This window comes from Centroberyx gerrardi, chromosome 8 (genome assembly GCF_048128805.1).
Source record: "Centroberyx gerrardi isolate f3 chromosome 8, fCenGer3.hap1.cur.20231027, whole genome shotgun sequence".
NCBI classification, from domain to species: Eukaryota; Metazoa; Chordata; class Actinopteri; order Beryciformes; family Berycidae; genus Centroberyx; species Centroberyx gerrardi.
The window spans coordinates 8,481,634-8,498,196 of NC_136004.1; the positions used below are offsets into that span (position 1 = coordinate 8,481,634).

A 16,563-nucleotide genomic window follows, 5' to 3' on the forward strand; every position below is an offset into this window, starting at 1 on the left:
TGTTATTGTTTAATCATTAAAAAAACAAACATAAAAATTAAGATAAATAAATATTAATGATATAAATATTCATGTATCAATATGATATAAACATACACCGGTGACTGCTTAATTCAAATATTAAAGCACCAGTAGCTCCATAAGATGTGTGTATTTTTTTTTGTAAAATTAAATTAATTAAATCTTGCTTATAATGCTGCTTTCATGTGCTAACCCAAAATCACCACTCATACTGGTAGGCTACTTATGTGTGGCCACGATGTTTAGCTATACTGTTGAAGAACTTTATTGCTTGGTGGAAGATAAACCTTTAATTATTATTTACTTATTACTGATTAAAAACCAATGCTTTACAATGTTAAAGCAATATAGTTCTTGAACACTGTGTTTGCTAAGTGACACATAAGTACCAGTATGAGTGATATATATTATAATATTATATTATTAATATTTAAATGGCCAGGAGGCATCCACTGCCAAAATCTCTCACAATGGCACTCGTGAGCTGCAGTGATTACATTCTGTCATGAAAAAGATATCAGAAACTTAGAATTTAGCAACTTTTCAAAATCACTACATTTGTTGGCAGAGTACTGAAACTGTTGTTTTCTTCTGCAATAAATTAATATCCTTGTTTCAATAGGAATAATACACTCAAGGTTGTGCTACACAGAGAGACTCTTGTGTCAACTGCGGGCCAATAAGCACAACCTCAAGTGTGTTATTGTTTAATCTTACAAAGCTTTTAATGTGAGTCAGCTACTTAGGTCTCAGTCCAAAACTATTTGTTTCATAAAAGAGGATGAAGAACATGATGATCATGATGAAAAATGACTCTGCCGTCCTGTTTCTTAAATTCCAAATAGCCCTTCCAAAGGCTTGCATTTTGCTATTTTCCACAGAAATGTTGTCCTAAACTTTGAAGTCCTCTGATGCTCGTGTCTGTCACTTTCATTTTGACACACATCATGTTCCAATTACACAAATAAAGCTTTTACCAGCCAAATTTACCTTGACTTGTTTCAGATGTTAGCTCACTGAATGCTGAGAGAAAATTAATATCAAAGATGTACTGTGAAATGCAAAATGCGTGTCTGTGTGTGTGTGTGTGTGTGTGTGTGTGTGTGTGTGTGTGTGTGTGTGTGAAAGAGAGCGTGAGAGAAAGAGAAAGAAGGGTCATGAGTATGTGACAATGTGCAATCCGTTCAAATGAAGACTACTGCAGAACAAGTGAAACGAGAAAATGTCAATAGTTTGATAACTATTGTTTTGTTTTGTTTCTTTTGTCTTTTCAATATCACAGCTACAGTATGAGTCTGAATCAAGTCGCTTGTTTATAGTCGTGCTGTTGCCTGCCAACAGAAACTGAAAAAAATGCTCCTTGCTACACAAAATGCCACACAGCACTTGTGTTATCCAATACGTTTTATTGAAACTCAAAATAGGTGAGGTAGAGGTGAAGCAGAGTGGGCTTCTTAACAATAAGGTGCATAGCGCCACCTTCTGTACCAAAGTGTGTAGCATCAAAGGTTTGTAGTGCAAAAATTCTTACTAAAAGGGTAAACTATATTCTACTTTCTAATCCTGTTGCCCTGAGGAAAGTAAAGAGAGCCCTACTGCATTCACACATTTTATCATCCCTTCCTAAAACCTCCTCCAGATTCTCAGATTTACATGTTCCACATTTTCTGCTACATTACATATTACATTTACCTGAGTTACACTTTGACATTCAAAACACTTGATTTTAATCCAGTATGCCCTAACCACCATCTAGAGAAAATCACCTCCTCTCTTCTGCTCTTCCCTTTGAAAGACTAATGGATTTCTATGTCTAATTGTGCCCTCTTCCTTTGTCATCTGTATCCCTCTCCTCTTGCATGTATTCATCATTGCATGTCTAATAAATGATTTCGCCTCACCTCCTCCAAAGGAAACATTTAGTATTTAATTATTACTTAATGTCAATGCTGTCTTGGCTATTTCCTCTGCTTTCTAATTGTTATCACCATTGTGAACCAGCACCCAAGAGAAATCAAGTCTTTGTACTCTTCATATTATCATATTCAAATTACCATCAGTAAATCATCTCTCACAGTGTCTTTTGAAGTCAAACTATGAAGAGTGGCAGCTGAATCTGAGCAAACTACAACTCTCTCAGGTCTTACCTCCTCCACCCACTGCAAAATCTGCAAATCACTCCTAAAATCATGGCAACTATTTCAGCTGTAAATACAGATAATCTATCATTCTTTTTTTTTTTTTTTTTTTTTACATATGGTAACATCAAATTCAGGAAAATAACACTCCTGTTCTTACATGTCCACTACTTGGATGCTGGAGTCATCGGTATATATATTGATGTGATTATAATCATTCTTCTTTATATAAGCATTGATCAAATACCCAATGTTGTTTCTATTTCTCTCTCGTTTCTTCTCTTCTCCATTAGTTGTAAATCAATATGGAGACTTTCACTAAAGCATCTAAAGTAGATCTTCTTCTGCTCTAATAAGAAGTATGGAAGTTTGCAAACTATATCATCTTTCCCATCCATTTACTTAAATGTGATGTCAGAGCTGTAGGCCTGTAATTTCCAGCACTGATTAGACCTTAGTTGGATCTCACTTACACGTTACATTACACGTTACAAAACCTATATGTACCTGTATAGCCATTTAGGTAATACAGTGAGCCTGAAAATGCAGATTGTGTTTTATCCAGCAGAGGCCAGTAGTTGCTGTTGTGTAAGTAGGCTAATAGATTGGGCACATTGGAGAGTGAAGTCAGTCGTAGACATGATCCCATGTGAATAAACATGTTTTTCTGGTGGTAAATAAAACCACATCCCCGCGACAATTCGAGTTCCATGTGTCTTGTAGTCTGCAGGGATGCAGGTAGATGCGTTGCAGGGCTACTTGGAAATCCCAGCAGGGTCTGCGCTTCAACGTTTCTAATAAAGCAATAAGCCCCGCGAGGCCGTGGTTTACAGTGATTTTAGAACAGCTAAGGGGCGTTGTTAGGCACGACGCCTCTCTATCGCTTTTATAAAACGGTTACTACATATACCTGGCAAGGTTTCATAAAATAAACACACTGCAACAAAAAATGCAATAATTTATTGATAACAAATAATCATTCTTTCGCCAAGCAATGTAGTTCTTCAGCGACATTTAGCAGAATGGTTGCCAAGCAACACACAGACGCAGACACAGACAATTTGTTTGGCGCAGTAATACTGATGTGATGCGGTTACAGGTGTGTGTTTATAGAGTATTTTAAAACGGCTTCGAACGCGGCTCAGCCAATCATAATCAAGGACCGGAACTATCCGTTTTATAACTGCGCATGTGCAAGGTGAGACACTAATTACAATAACTAATTACACTAATTAAACACCTGGCACAGGTGAGTTCTTTTTTTTCTTTTTGCAAATATTCTGCTCTGGTCTTTGCTAGTCTCACGGGGGCGTAAGATAACCTGATAGATAAATTGTACAAGAGGCAACAAACTAAGATATTTAGCAGTTATTAAAATGAAGGTTCCCGCGGAGGAACTGATGAGTGACATTCTGATGCGGTTAACAGGCGAGTCTGCGCTCCCCGTTTACAGCAACATTGCGAAGTTCAAACGAGGGAAGGACGGCCTATATTTTGTCGCCGAGGACTTCAATGAAACTGTGAAAAAAAGAGAATTGGTCAATGCCAAGGAACGACTGAGAGTGAGTGTTCTTTGGGAAATGGCGTTTTATAAACAATGAACTAACGTTTGTTCGTAGGCGGGGCTGTGGTTGACAGCAGGACTAGGATTCAGCTCTTTAGCCCCTGCCCTGATACGTTCCGTACCCAAACTCCATTCTCCATCCATTAGCAGTTTCAGGTTTATCCTGAGGCGTAGCCTAGCTACAGACGAAATGTTAGGGTCTACTTGTAAATTCGGCACGTATCTGACCCACCAAACGAGACTTAATTCAACTAGCTTATAAAGTTAAACTTTTAGATATGGATTCACTTTTTATTGAAATTGTTGTAGGTTGTATGTTTGCCGATAAGAGACTGAGAGACAGTTGGCATGCTGTTCTGTTTACTGCTTAAGGAGATCAGAGATAATTAAAAAAAAAAAAAACACTTATGGTGATTTAAGAAACTGGCTGAGATATCAAATTACATTCAACTTGAAATAAAATATGAATATCAATGAAAACAAAAGCCCCGGAGAACTGAATGTACCATTGAAAAACACATGAGACTTGACAGTATGTTTTCTCCATTAAATTAAGTCACGGCGGCCTTGACACGGCGACTGAAAGTAATGAAAGTGTTATTACTTTAATTATACCCAAAGTTGACAGGCAGAGGAAAGGCTGGAAAGTGAGCTTTTAAATGGCATGTCAACTGAGCCTTTCTTTCTATTAACCTGGACAGCAGCACAACAAATTGTTTCTTTCATCCAAAGCACCTTGAAATACCTTTTTATTTTCTTTTTGTTTTCTTTTTTAAGTATTGGTGCCCCCAATTGAACCCCAAACCCTCCTAGAGTTGTAATGAAACACTGAAATGTTTAGCCTACTCAATCTGAGATGGCCATGGGGTCATGAGATTGTTTTTGTGGGTGCATGAAATGTGGAAAAGAATATTTATTCATATAGCCTATATTATATTTCTATTATTCAAATGTATAACATAAAACAATAATTTAGTATCAAAGTTCACTGTTCTTTGCGTTTCCACCTGCCAAGGGAGTTGCAAGTATAGGTATGGCTCTTTTAGGCTTTTTTTTTTTTTTTTTTTAGGCTTTATGGCTTTTTAGGGATCAGGAGCAGAAAATGAGCCTATCACTGCCTTAATTCACAGGGCAAATTAGCAGTGCAGCTTGTTGAAGTCACTGATCTAACATGGACATGTGAGATGTCCACGAATAAACCCTCAGCCTCTCTTCTCTGCAGATCAGGAACTTAAACACCATGTTCTCCCGCTTGAAGCGCATGGTGCCACTTATGCGTCCAGACCGCAAGCCCAGTAAGGTAGACACGCTCAAAGCTGCCACCGAGTACATTCGATTGCTTGTTGCAGTCTTGCAGGACACTGACACGGTAAGTACTAAAAGTGTCCCCTGTTGTGTGAAAACTAACTCTGCACTGCCACTTACTGACTTATTGAATCAAAATGTTATTTTCTTGTCAGGATGATGGCAGTGGGACTGATTTTCTGAAGAATGCAATCAGTTATGGTCATACTGAGGGGATGGGCAATGACCCGTGGAGAGTGGATGACGTGAGTCATTTTTGTTTTTTCCACTGCACAATTGTGATGTGTGGCACAGATAAACTAGACGTGTGCTGGTAATATGAGGAGGGAAAGTCACAAAAATTCAAAAAGATCTGATAAAAATGCATGTGAATTGAAAACAAATGATAGTGATACATTGTCAAGTGATTTGATAAATCCAAGGACGATTTGATAAACGGAGCCGTTTTCATCATTTATCACCACTTTCTATCAATCATCATTTATCACTTACACAACACATTGCTATTTACTGTTTAAGATGAGCAAACTCTAGTTCCTAGAAGGGTGGAAGAAACAAAAAATAACTGAAAATAAGTAAATGAATGTGAATTGAAAAGGTGTGATGAAAATACATGTGAATTGAATTGATTAAATAACTGGTGATTTGAAATTTCTCATTCATCACTTGCACTATAAAATTACCATTAAGGTTGTTTATTGTTTGTCACTAGTAGTTTGTTACTTCCGCCCATTTATCATGTCATTTGAGTAATTTTTGTTACTTTCGCTGTCATACCTAAATGTCAATCAAAAGCCACATCAATAACATTTGTTCAGCCTTTCAAGGTTTTGGCATGAAATGCAAATTATTCCACATTTATCTAATGTAGTGAAAAGTTTGAGAGTTAAAACTTGGTAAAACTGAGATAAGTTGCAGGGCGAATATAGCAGAGATGGCCTGTTATGGGTAGGCTCCCTCCTGAGGGTCTGGGGGCGGTCTTAGATGGAACCAACCTCTAGCACTTGTTCCTAAAACCACATATAGCAGACTCTGTATCAGGAAGTTAAAAAACAAACAAAACAAAAATCTGGTTCACTCTGTAGTGTAGGGCTCTTGGTTGGATGCTGACCCCCTATTGTGCCTCTCTGCTCTATGGGAGCATTGGGATGGCTTGCTTTGGCAGTGGGTTCCGGGGCCGGGTGCGTCCTGTCGCTTCGGGGTCCAGGGTCTCCATTTCATCCCCTTATGCTTGCACAGGACTGTACACAACACTCCCATCCTCATACAACCTTTTACCCTGCTGCCACATAATCAAATCATCATATAATATTATAACCCAAAACTAATTAACCCTTACAACATGTTCATGTAGTTTTTTGCCCAATCGCCGTATCCATATTTCACACTCTTTGTTTGCCTTGTGTCCTGTGAACATGCACCGTTTTGTTCCCACGGCACGTGTGTTCAATTCTATGCACTGAAGCACTGTGACAGGGTTATCGGTTAAATAACCTAATTCGACTAACGTTACTTAAATGCCACAAGGTAATGTTACCTACCATGAAAGTTTGTAGGGCAGCAGAAGACGAGTTACACAATAGGCTGCCAGCTTGTTGGCCCGGCTGCCTAATTACTCACACTAAATGATAAACCACCTTGAGGCCGTACGCGTTAAATGATATATGGCAATTTTGAGTACGAGTGATGATTGAAAGGAACATTTGTAATCACCAGTTGTTTAATCAAATCGCCTTTTGAATTTATTCAGTCACTTGGCAATTGACACTTTAAAAAAAATAATAAATTCACATCCAATTTCATCCCACTGTTTTTCCACTCTGATTCATTTACACCACCTCTAAATTTCTTAGTTAATTTCTGTTTTACTTTACTCTACACACACACCACGTTAGATTGACAGATTGACTGAACTCTGCTAATCTGTACATGGACATTGATTCAAGATATTCACGCTATCAACCTAGTTGTATTAAGCAAATATGTGGCTTAACTGCACCAGCAGATCCAGCAGATCTCTGTCTTTGCCCCCCCCCCCCCCCAATGGTTATACATAATACTTATTCAAATTACGGTCGCAAAATTAAAACTTTTTTCCTTAAAAAGTGCTTGTGTAAAACAGGTAATCAGCTTTTCAAAAATGTGTAATGTGGTTACTGTGTTCTCAGTAACTGATTAGGCACCATTTTTTTTGTAATCAGATACTGTAATCCTTTTACATGTAATTTTTTGTCCATTATCCTGCTTATTGTGTTGAGTGAAAGTGATACCTGTACAACTTGATCCCATGGCCGTGTCCTGCAGAATATTGTACTACACAGGTCAGTCTTATCATAAACATGAGCTGACAATTTAGGGTGTTATTCTGCAAAAGTGGACAGTTTCTGGTATCTATATTAAACGTCTACAGTTAGAGAAAAATGTTGACATTTTGGGCATAGGTACAGGAGCATGACTGCTGATAAAAATCATTCAATCATCCCAGGTAATGCAGTTTGATATCATAGGATTGCTCTGACTCCCTAGAGTGTTCATGTATGATAGATAAGTGCTTGGTAAAGAAATTAGAGCCAGGCAGAAAAGGTAAAAGACTCTGGACCTGGGGAATGTTTCTCCTTGACAGTGGCTGGACAGCATGTCAGAGGTGGGCATGGAAGATGGATTCACCATGACGATGCCTGTAGGCGCCCCAGGATTGGGAACAGAGGACGGAGAAGTGACCGGACTGGTGTTGCAACACTGCATAATGCCCACATACCAGTTCATCATCCAAGTAGCACCTGATCAGACTACGGTAACTATTTTCTTTTCCCTGATTTTACCTTTGTGCATGCTGTTTGTCAGCTCCCCCCCCCCAGCCGCAGGTCTGTTGTTCGCCACTGAGCAGCTCCACTGGAGCTGTTGCGCGGTTAGGTGCCTTGCCCAAAGGCACTTAGATGGTGGTTGTTTAGGGATCAAAGAGTGTTGCACATTCATTTTCCAAGCTACAGTACATACTCAGAACTAGTAGCTAAGTAATTTTTTTTAGTTTGCTTTAAATCAAAGTGGCGTGTAAATTGAATAAATTCTAAAGTATAAAATTCAAATAACCTTTCAGAACATTGACCCTGTGTAATCACTTTACTCACTCACTTTTACTAAAACACTTTTTAGAAAATATTGCTCCGATTTACCTTTATTTCTTCTTTCACCTTTATTTGTCTTATACAACATCCCTTCTAAACACCTTCATGGGAAATAAGTGTGTAGTATTCTGTGTGCAGTACCTGTGTCACATATGGATGCCATTTGATTCCAGTTTGTGTGGTTATAATCATTCCTCCATCACTATAAATGACTATATAAGAACAGTAAATTATATTACTTTCACTCTACAACCCAGCTGAGTGGTGTTTTGAGCTGGAAGGCTTGGACTCAACAACTTCCAGGTGGGCTTTCTTAATAATATTCCCTCCATCACTATTAAAGTACAGTGGGTGCACAATCAGCACTTTATCTTCTCCAAATTTACTATGGAAGTCAAAGAAAATGGCTAGAAAATAAGCTAGTGAAACATGCACCCTCTAGATGGCAACTATATTTTTTTCAGTTGTTGGAATTGTAAACTTTCTCATATGTTTCTTGAAGTTCCACTCCACTTTGAGACAAAAATCCCAAATGTATTTTTGATTGTAGAAGAATGTGAAAATAGGTTAGGCTTCTTATGACTAATTGAGCTGTGAATGCCTGCTAAGCCATTTAGTTTCCACCATAGAAGCAAGTGTAAGAATACAAAGTCATGATGATGATGTTGTTTTTTAATCAGTCCCAATGCCAGAACTCACTTTTGTCATTCACAGGTGCAAATTCTGGGCTTTGTTTGTAATCCAAACTCATGTTTTCAAGTAAAAAGTATCTATAAATCCTGTATCAGTTGTAGACCAACAGTGTAAAGTTTGAATACAAGACAGACAGCCTAGATGTAAAACCTTGCAAAAAAACAAACTCGCTTTTTGCAATCAAAGCAGGCCGTTTATGACGGTTTTCAGCGAGTCAGAAGTGTAGTTGTGTTACCTAACACATTCAAGCTGTCCCCATAAGTACCCTGTCATCTCACTGGATAATTCAAGGTGAAGAGGTTTTAGGTCTAGACAGTTCCAGTTTCCTCCTTGTCCCTGAGTTGATGTCATTATGACAGTCATAGTATTGTTGTAGCATTCTGTGCTTTTGTCCCCCACAAAAGCTGTTGGACTAATTGCAATTATTTTCTTTTATTGTGTATAAAGTTGCTGTGTGGAGACTGAATGAATACTATGAAAATTAAACTCTCTTCAGTCTAGGAAACTGATTTTACCCAAACTCAGACATTTGTCATGGCCACCCTAAAAGAATGCTCTGATCAATTTGCTTTGCTCACCAGACTACAGCCTTCATGTACTGTATGATGTCCCCAGATTGAAAAGAATGTTAGACTGTTGAGAGCTCAGATATGACCTTTACTCAACAGATGTCTCAACCCAGCTGAGAAGTGTTTTGAGCAGGAAGGCTTGGACTCATGATGGAGCAGCTGCCAGGTGGGTTTTCTTAACACAAGAATATTGAATGTGTCTAATTTGCCTTGACCAGTGTTGTAGTGGTAGCTCGGGAGCACCAGCCTTAAGTTAAGTTTTTCAAGAGCATGAAGAATAGGATCATTGATGACTGCTTGTTTTTGTAGTTATGCAATGGGTTCTCAAATATTTCAGGGCTTTTGAGTCATGAAATGCAACGCATGCAAGCATTCAATTCAAGTAAGAAAAAGAGCAACACTGAAATAGTGGTTACACATTTGTTGCAACAATATACTTTATGCCTTGCTCCTACTATAGTTGTGTTTGGTTTTCCTCAAGGTTAAAATGGAATAAATCTTTCATTTATCTACACAGACATATGGTTAAAGTGGGTTGTGTATGTGTGTGTGTGGGAAGGGATGATGTAATGTTTCTTCAAGAATTTAAAGAAGTTGCTGCTAAGTTAAGATGAAGGTGCTGAGCTGTGTTCATCGTAAGTAGCTTATTGCCACTTGCATTGTTCTGTGGTGTGTGTGATAGGATGTGAAGAATCAGAAAATAGTTGATGGATGGATAGATCTCTGCTTGCTTAGTTGCTCAATTATTTACTCACTTGAATTCCAGGGGCCCAGTTTTTCAAACCTTTTTTAATCTCAATCAGAATTGTGCATTTTGTCTAATCTCCTTTTTGCAATCCAGGATTAGACTGATGTTTCTGTTTTTTCAGTTAAAAAAAGAGGCTCATTCTGATCCAGATACCACAAGGTCAAGATTCCAAATTTCCCATCTCTGCAAACAATTTTCATTAATCAATTCAAGGACCCTTTTAAAAATCAAGGTTCACAAGAGGATCTCTCATCGACCGTCCAGCTGGTCCATCCTGCTGCGGCGGTGGCAGTTACACTACCGTTCAAAAGTTTGGAATCACTGAGAAATGTTTTTGAAAGAAACTGAAATTGATCAAAAAGTATGCCCAATGCATTGATAAGGTTACAAACTTCTATTTCAAATAACTCTTCTATTCCTCAAACTTTCGGCTCATCAAAGAATCCTCCATGTGCAGCAATGACAGCTTTGCAGACCTTAGGCATTCTAGCTGTTAGGTTCTCAAGATATTCAGATGAGCTTTCACCCCACGCTTCCTGTAGCACTTGCCATAGGTACGATTGGCTTGTAGGACGTTTCTCACGAATGATCTAAATCTTGAGCTTTTGTGGGAACAGCTTGATCGTAAGGTCCGTGAGAAATGTCCTATGAGCCAATCGGGTTGTAAATGTGATTTGGACTTTGATGAAATATGAACAGCTGTGAATGCATAGTAGTCTGTCAAAGAGTAGGCAAATGTTGCCCCCATGAGGTCTGAAAGATTATTGGCATACCTGAGAAATTTTCAATGGATCATCGGTGCTTGCACTAAGGCAAGCTCAAAACAAATATTGTTTTATGCGGGTGTCTCCAGTCTTGTGCCATGGAGGGCTGAGAGTCTACAGGTTTTCATTCCATCTAAACACTACACCCCATTTCACTGATTAGTTCCTCTCTGGTTGGAGGTGCTAATCAGTGAAATCACCTGCTGTAGTGTTTCGGTTCATTAATTTGTTTTATTAATTAGGAATCTTCCATCATAGATGTTTGGGTGAATTGGGCTCACTACACCTCCATAGGGCTCAACATACAGATACAGACACACACACACACACACTTAGGCTTACACTTATAAATTCTTGTCTTATATAAATATAAACCCATATTTCTGTCAACAAGGCACTGTATGTAACAATTGTGTGAAGGGAGATGTGCACATAAGCTTAGTGGATGTACTAAATCTATTTTCATTTATTTAGGGACCGGCTGCTTTGAAGAAGCTTTGAAAAAGGATTTTCTTCATGAACATAATGGAATAATTTTATTTTTTATAATTTAATTGTACTTTTGATATTTAATTTAAATTTTGTTTGAGTATATGTAAATATGTTTTTATTTCATTTTACAAAATATATCCTTGGCAGCCCCTAAAAATAAAATTTACAGCACAGCTTTGATTTTTGCCTGTTTTCTGTTTAAAATGATTTGTCAACTGCCTGAGCCTATATGATATGCCATAAGGCAAAAACATCCACTTGGAGTTTTATATTATTTTTAAGTTTAATCAGTGGATATCTCATTTTGAATTGGAACTTCACGATGAACATTTTACAATGTGAGAAAAACATCTGCAAAATATTAAAAACCACTGCAAATCACAGTTTGTAGGCTCTCCTCCATTCTGACAGAAGGTGGCGCCAGTTTGATGTAATCCATGATGTCCGGCTTCATATGGGCCTAGCAAATAGTCTCAACATAAATACTATTTTACAACATAGAAGTCAACTAGGGCTACACGTACAAACAAATGAAAAACACCGTTTCCAACACAAATAACAAACACAGTAGATGGATTTCCACAGTAGTTTGGAGTGTGTGAGCGGGCGCCTTTCGGTGTGGGACTGTGGACAGGCGTGGCAGTGGGCTGGTCCAGGCGCACTCAACGATGAAAAACATCAGGGTTCATAGACTTGGTATCAGCTGAGGCCCTGGGAATTGTCTGACAAAGGACCCTTGGAGTCGCAACCTAATATTTTAACATTTATTTTGATCAGCCCCATCTAGTAATTTTGGGTCCGGAATAGGCAGTGGGTGTGACCCGCACCCACAAAGGACAAGGTGCTGAGGATGCACTGAGGTAAGCACGCTGCCTACTAATATTTTTGCTTATTTTGGCGAGGTAATAGTTATTTCACTGGGCGTACTGTTTTGCCAGACGCGTGCATGAACATTGTATGCACAGCTGACATGAAGATGCCCCAATCTGACAACGCGATGCTCTGTTTACTGGTTTGATGTTGTTTCCGGCCATACGGGGCGTCCCATTCTTTTTCCATGGATATACATTAACAAATGGTTGTTGTAAAAATTGAAATCAGACTGCACCGTTCGTATGTGTGTGATCCCCCTCATGGCCTGCACCTCACTGCACATGCTTTCATCCCTTAAATCTGTTGTGCAGATTTAATGGCCATGCAGGCTGTGCGAGGTCTCATGTCCAATATCTGCTTTATGTTCCCCGAGTGAGATGGCGAGCCTGTGTGGCTCTAATGGCTAAGCAGCCCTCAATTATTGCTCACAAGAGCGGTATTGATGGCCTTTTTCTTTTTTTTTTAGCTTTTTTAGGCTATTATGTGCATCGGGTAGTGTCACGACTATTACACATGACGCGGTAAGCTATTTGTGATGCTTTCAAATGGGATTGTGTGCTTTTATTTTGTACCTATGCGTGATTGCTACGTTGTTTGGAGGCAAGTCATGCATGTCGTGCCGTCGCTGCTGGTCTCTGCATAGCGCGGGTGGCCATTACCGGATTCTCCACTCAGTTGGTGCTGATGCTGCAGCGCTGTGTGTTGCTAGGCAGCCATGCAGAGCGCGCGGGCCGCTGGTCGGGCGGCACCAGGAGGAGGAACGGAGGATGCTACAGGCTGTTGATGCAAAATATTGCTGAAATCACACATCAGCCTGAGTAAGTAGGCCTATCCTCCTCCTCCTCCTCTGTTTGGCGGGGTATTTTCTTTTATGAGTGCAGATTTTCATCCCCCGCAGCACGATGGCAGATATTGAACCATGGGAGGGATTTATCTCAGCCAAAGTAGTTGTAGGCTAGAGAAGGTTCAAGTCAGTGATAGTGGAAATAGGCTGCAGCTGACCAACCCTGTGATCTCACATTACAGTAGCCTATCATTTACAGCTTCCTCCAGGCTTTGCCAAGTGTTGAATTACTGAATAGCTTCTTGCATTAAACGAGCCTTTAATTCATTATTCCTGCTACAAAGGATCCAGTTGAAGCCGCTCTCAGTAAAGATACATTGCAAGGTTTGTCAAAGTTAAAAGAAAAATCACAAGATTTTCCTGTCCTTAGTCTAAAAGGCCTTAAGGCCAAATGAGCAACTATTACACACTGAAAGTCAAATGAGATTTGAGGATAAGGAAAGAAAAGAAGTGCAGACAACAGAATAGACATGCATTGTTGATGTGGGCAACATGATTCCCAGGGAAAGGTAGCATTCTGTCCTAAACTCACCACAGGACTCAAGGTCCAGAGATTACACAGACACACCCTCAGAACTTTATTTTTTGCAGCTTGTTGGACAGATTTCCTGCATTATCTATCAGGCATTAGGATCTAGGATCTATTATTACAATTCACCAAGAAATTAAACAACATCCATAAACTTCCTTGACTGTAATAGACAGCCTCTCCACTCCATGTGATCACTTCCCTGGTCATTCTACTGCTCTTACATTTGTTCATGCATCTTGTATGTTTTGATATTGTTTATTGTGGTGATGTATAGTGTTGTCTGCCTAGCTGCAAGCCAAATTTCCCATTAGGGGCAGCAGAGTCTTGAACCTCCCCATGCACAGACTCAACAAAATGCCTTTTATCACTACATCAATCATGCAGTAATATGCCTCTTCATCTTATGTATGCTGCGTTTTTGCAAGACACTCAGTCTGTCAAATGATCAAAGTTAGTCCATTTATTTGTAGATTGGTTTACAGCCAAGTCACCCTGATAAGTAATATAAACATGCCTTTGCAATTTTGCTTAGACTGTGCAATGCAGTGACTAGATTGGTATGTTTCTGTGTTGTGTGTCATAGACATGGATCTATAGGCTGTACACTACAATATACTGAAATATGTGCTGAAATAATGTTTATGATAAAATCAGTCAATTAATGATGGTAACGTAGAAGTAATCAATGCTGACTCGTTACGACGTGGTTACATAAGTAGTTAGTATCAACTTAGTAACCATTCTAGCACCAACCAGTATGTGACATCTAAACATGAGTTTTACATGCATTTGTTAGCAGTAAACGTTTGTTTACAATTATAAGTAAAACACCAATATGTTGAGTTACAATGGGTTCAGCTTATTTTGTAAATTGTTTAAGAATCAATGTGAATATACCTAATGTTTATATTTAATGTTTACCTTTTGGATCAGGGCTTTAAGATAATATCACAGCTATTCAGCTTCAGCTAATTATGGAAAACTGGAAGTAATCAATACTGACTTGTTAGAAAGTAGTTATATAATTGGTTAGTATCCACTGACTAACCATTCTGGCATTAACCTAATGAAAGTGGAGCCACAGAAAATCAATCCGGAGCTACTTATGTAATAATTATACTCCTATCCGCCTCTCTGACTGGATTTCCAGTCTCAGACACAGAGAGGCCTGCTGAAACCATCTGCTGAAAGTGGGTGCATTTACAGCGATCAATACACGCATGCATATGCGAAGATAATGTGCTCTCAAATACTCCACGCATGCTCACGTGCACGTGCATATGCCTGGCACACACACAAGCATGCACACCAAGTAACACACATTGAACAGCTATCAGCAGCAGTGGTAAGGTTTTCACTTTATGGGAACATTACAAAGAAAAAAAAGTGTTATTTCTTTGAAAATCGATCACATTTGTTTTTTGTTGTTGCTTTTGAGGTTGGGTTTAGACTTGAGGTCTCAGAGTGGTGGCAAGTGGATAGATAGATCACAAGTTTGACCACCGCAACATCTAATTTGTCGATCAATCGCCATGTGTTCTGGTGAAATGTTCAGCAAGACATTGCTACAACACTCATTGTAAGTCGCTCTGTACATCATGAGATTTGGGTTAGGTTTATCTTTTTAGGCTAAAACTTATGATGAGTTCTGTCTTTGCAGCTCAGCTACAAAGTAAAAAACCCAGCTGTGGGAGAGGAGGGAATGGCAGGAAATCAGCTCCCCTTCTTCCTGGTCTCCTTGGAGACGCAGGTCAGGTGACGATGCAGCCCGGCCAGCCGTCACAGTGGGGCTCAGGATAAGGAGGAGAGGAGGAGGAGGCCATAGTGGGCCAGCAGCCAGGCCTCTGTCTCTCCCCTCAGTCATTAGGACCCTCCCTGGAGAGAGAGGCTCTCTGTCTGCTGCCTCTGAGCAGCTGGGACCCCTCTCCTCCCAGAGACACACACACACACACACACACACACACACACACACACACACACACACACACACACACAGTGAACCAACCTCTATTGTCAGAGTCTGATACAGCTAAAGTAGAGTGGATCAGACTGGGATGGGCCAAGGCCCCATGAGAGAGAGATGGAACAGACTGCTGCTGACATGGTGAAGACTAGGTTGCCTTTAGACCGGATCTGCTTTATAATTGACCTGGTTAAAAATGAATACATTTGAATGTGGATTACAGCGGGGAAACTGAAACAGAAGTATGGATGCCTGTGTTTGCATGTGTGATTATTCAAAACACAGCATTGTCCATCATATTTAAAGGAATACATGCACTTCTTGGCAAATAAATACTGGACACACAGAGGTGAAAGCTCAACCAATCTTCTTATTGCTCAATGGTAAGTTGATCAGAGCCAAAAAGGGGGAGTGGGAGACTGTGGGTGTACTGGACAGCTCGTGCATGTGTGTGTAACTGTATGAATGTGAAAGCAGGCTGGTGGTGAAAAAGAACATACAAGATTAGCAAACCTGGATAAATAAAAGTAAAAAAAATATGTATAGTCAAGAATGTATGACTTTGTCCAGTGTATGACTGTGTTCTTTGGGGAGTTGAGTAAATGCATCAGGGTTAGGGAATTGCTGAGCTAGATAGTGTTTCACTACTTGCGGTTCAACATCATTGTGAGCCTTGGAGGCCTGACATTATCAGGTCAAAGTGCAGTGTATCCAGAAAGTCCATTAAAGGTTTAGCATCACTAAAGCCCCTTCAGAGGCTGTCATCTGTCTGCTGATTTTCACATAAGTGCAATGCAATGAGATTTAGCAATGCACATGGATCTGATGTAACTATCCGTTGTGCTATCATGGGTGAATGAAGAGAAACCTATCCTAGATGTTAAAAGCATGGGGGATGGGGGTGAGAGTGCGTATGTCATTGGGGTTACACA

At 39.5% G+C, this 16,563-nt stretch overlaps 1 protein-coding gene across 1 annotated transcript; it reads left to right on the plus strand.

The window, feature by feature from the left end:
• Positions 1-3,514: 3,514 nt before the first annotated feature.
• figla (folliculogenesis specific bHLH transcription factor) lies at positions 3,515-12,668 on the plus strand. The gene is made up of 5 exons (XM_078285157.1): positions 3,515-3,721; positions 4,946-5,092; positions 5,184-5,273; positions 7,652-7,892; positions 12,604-12,668. Exons 1-5 carry the CDS (start codon positions 3,536-3,538, stop codon positions 12,666-12,668), a joined length of 729 nt encoding a protein of 242 aa, XP_078141283.1. The 5' UTR covers positions 3,515-3,535.
• Positions 12,669-16,563: the final 3,895 nt, after the last annotated feature.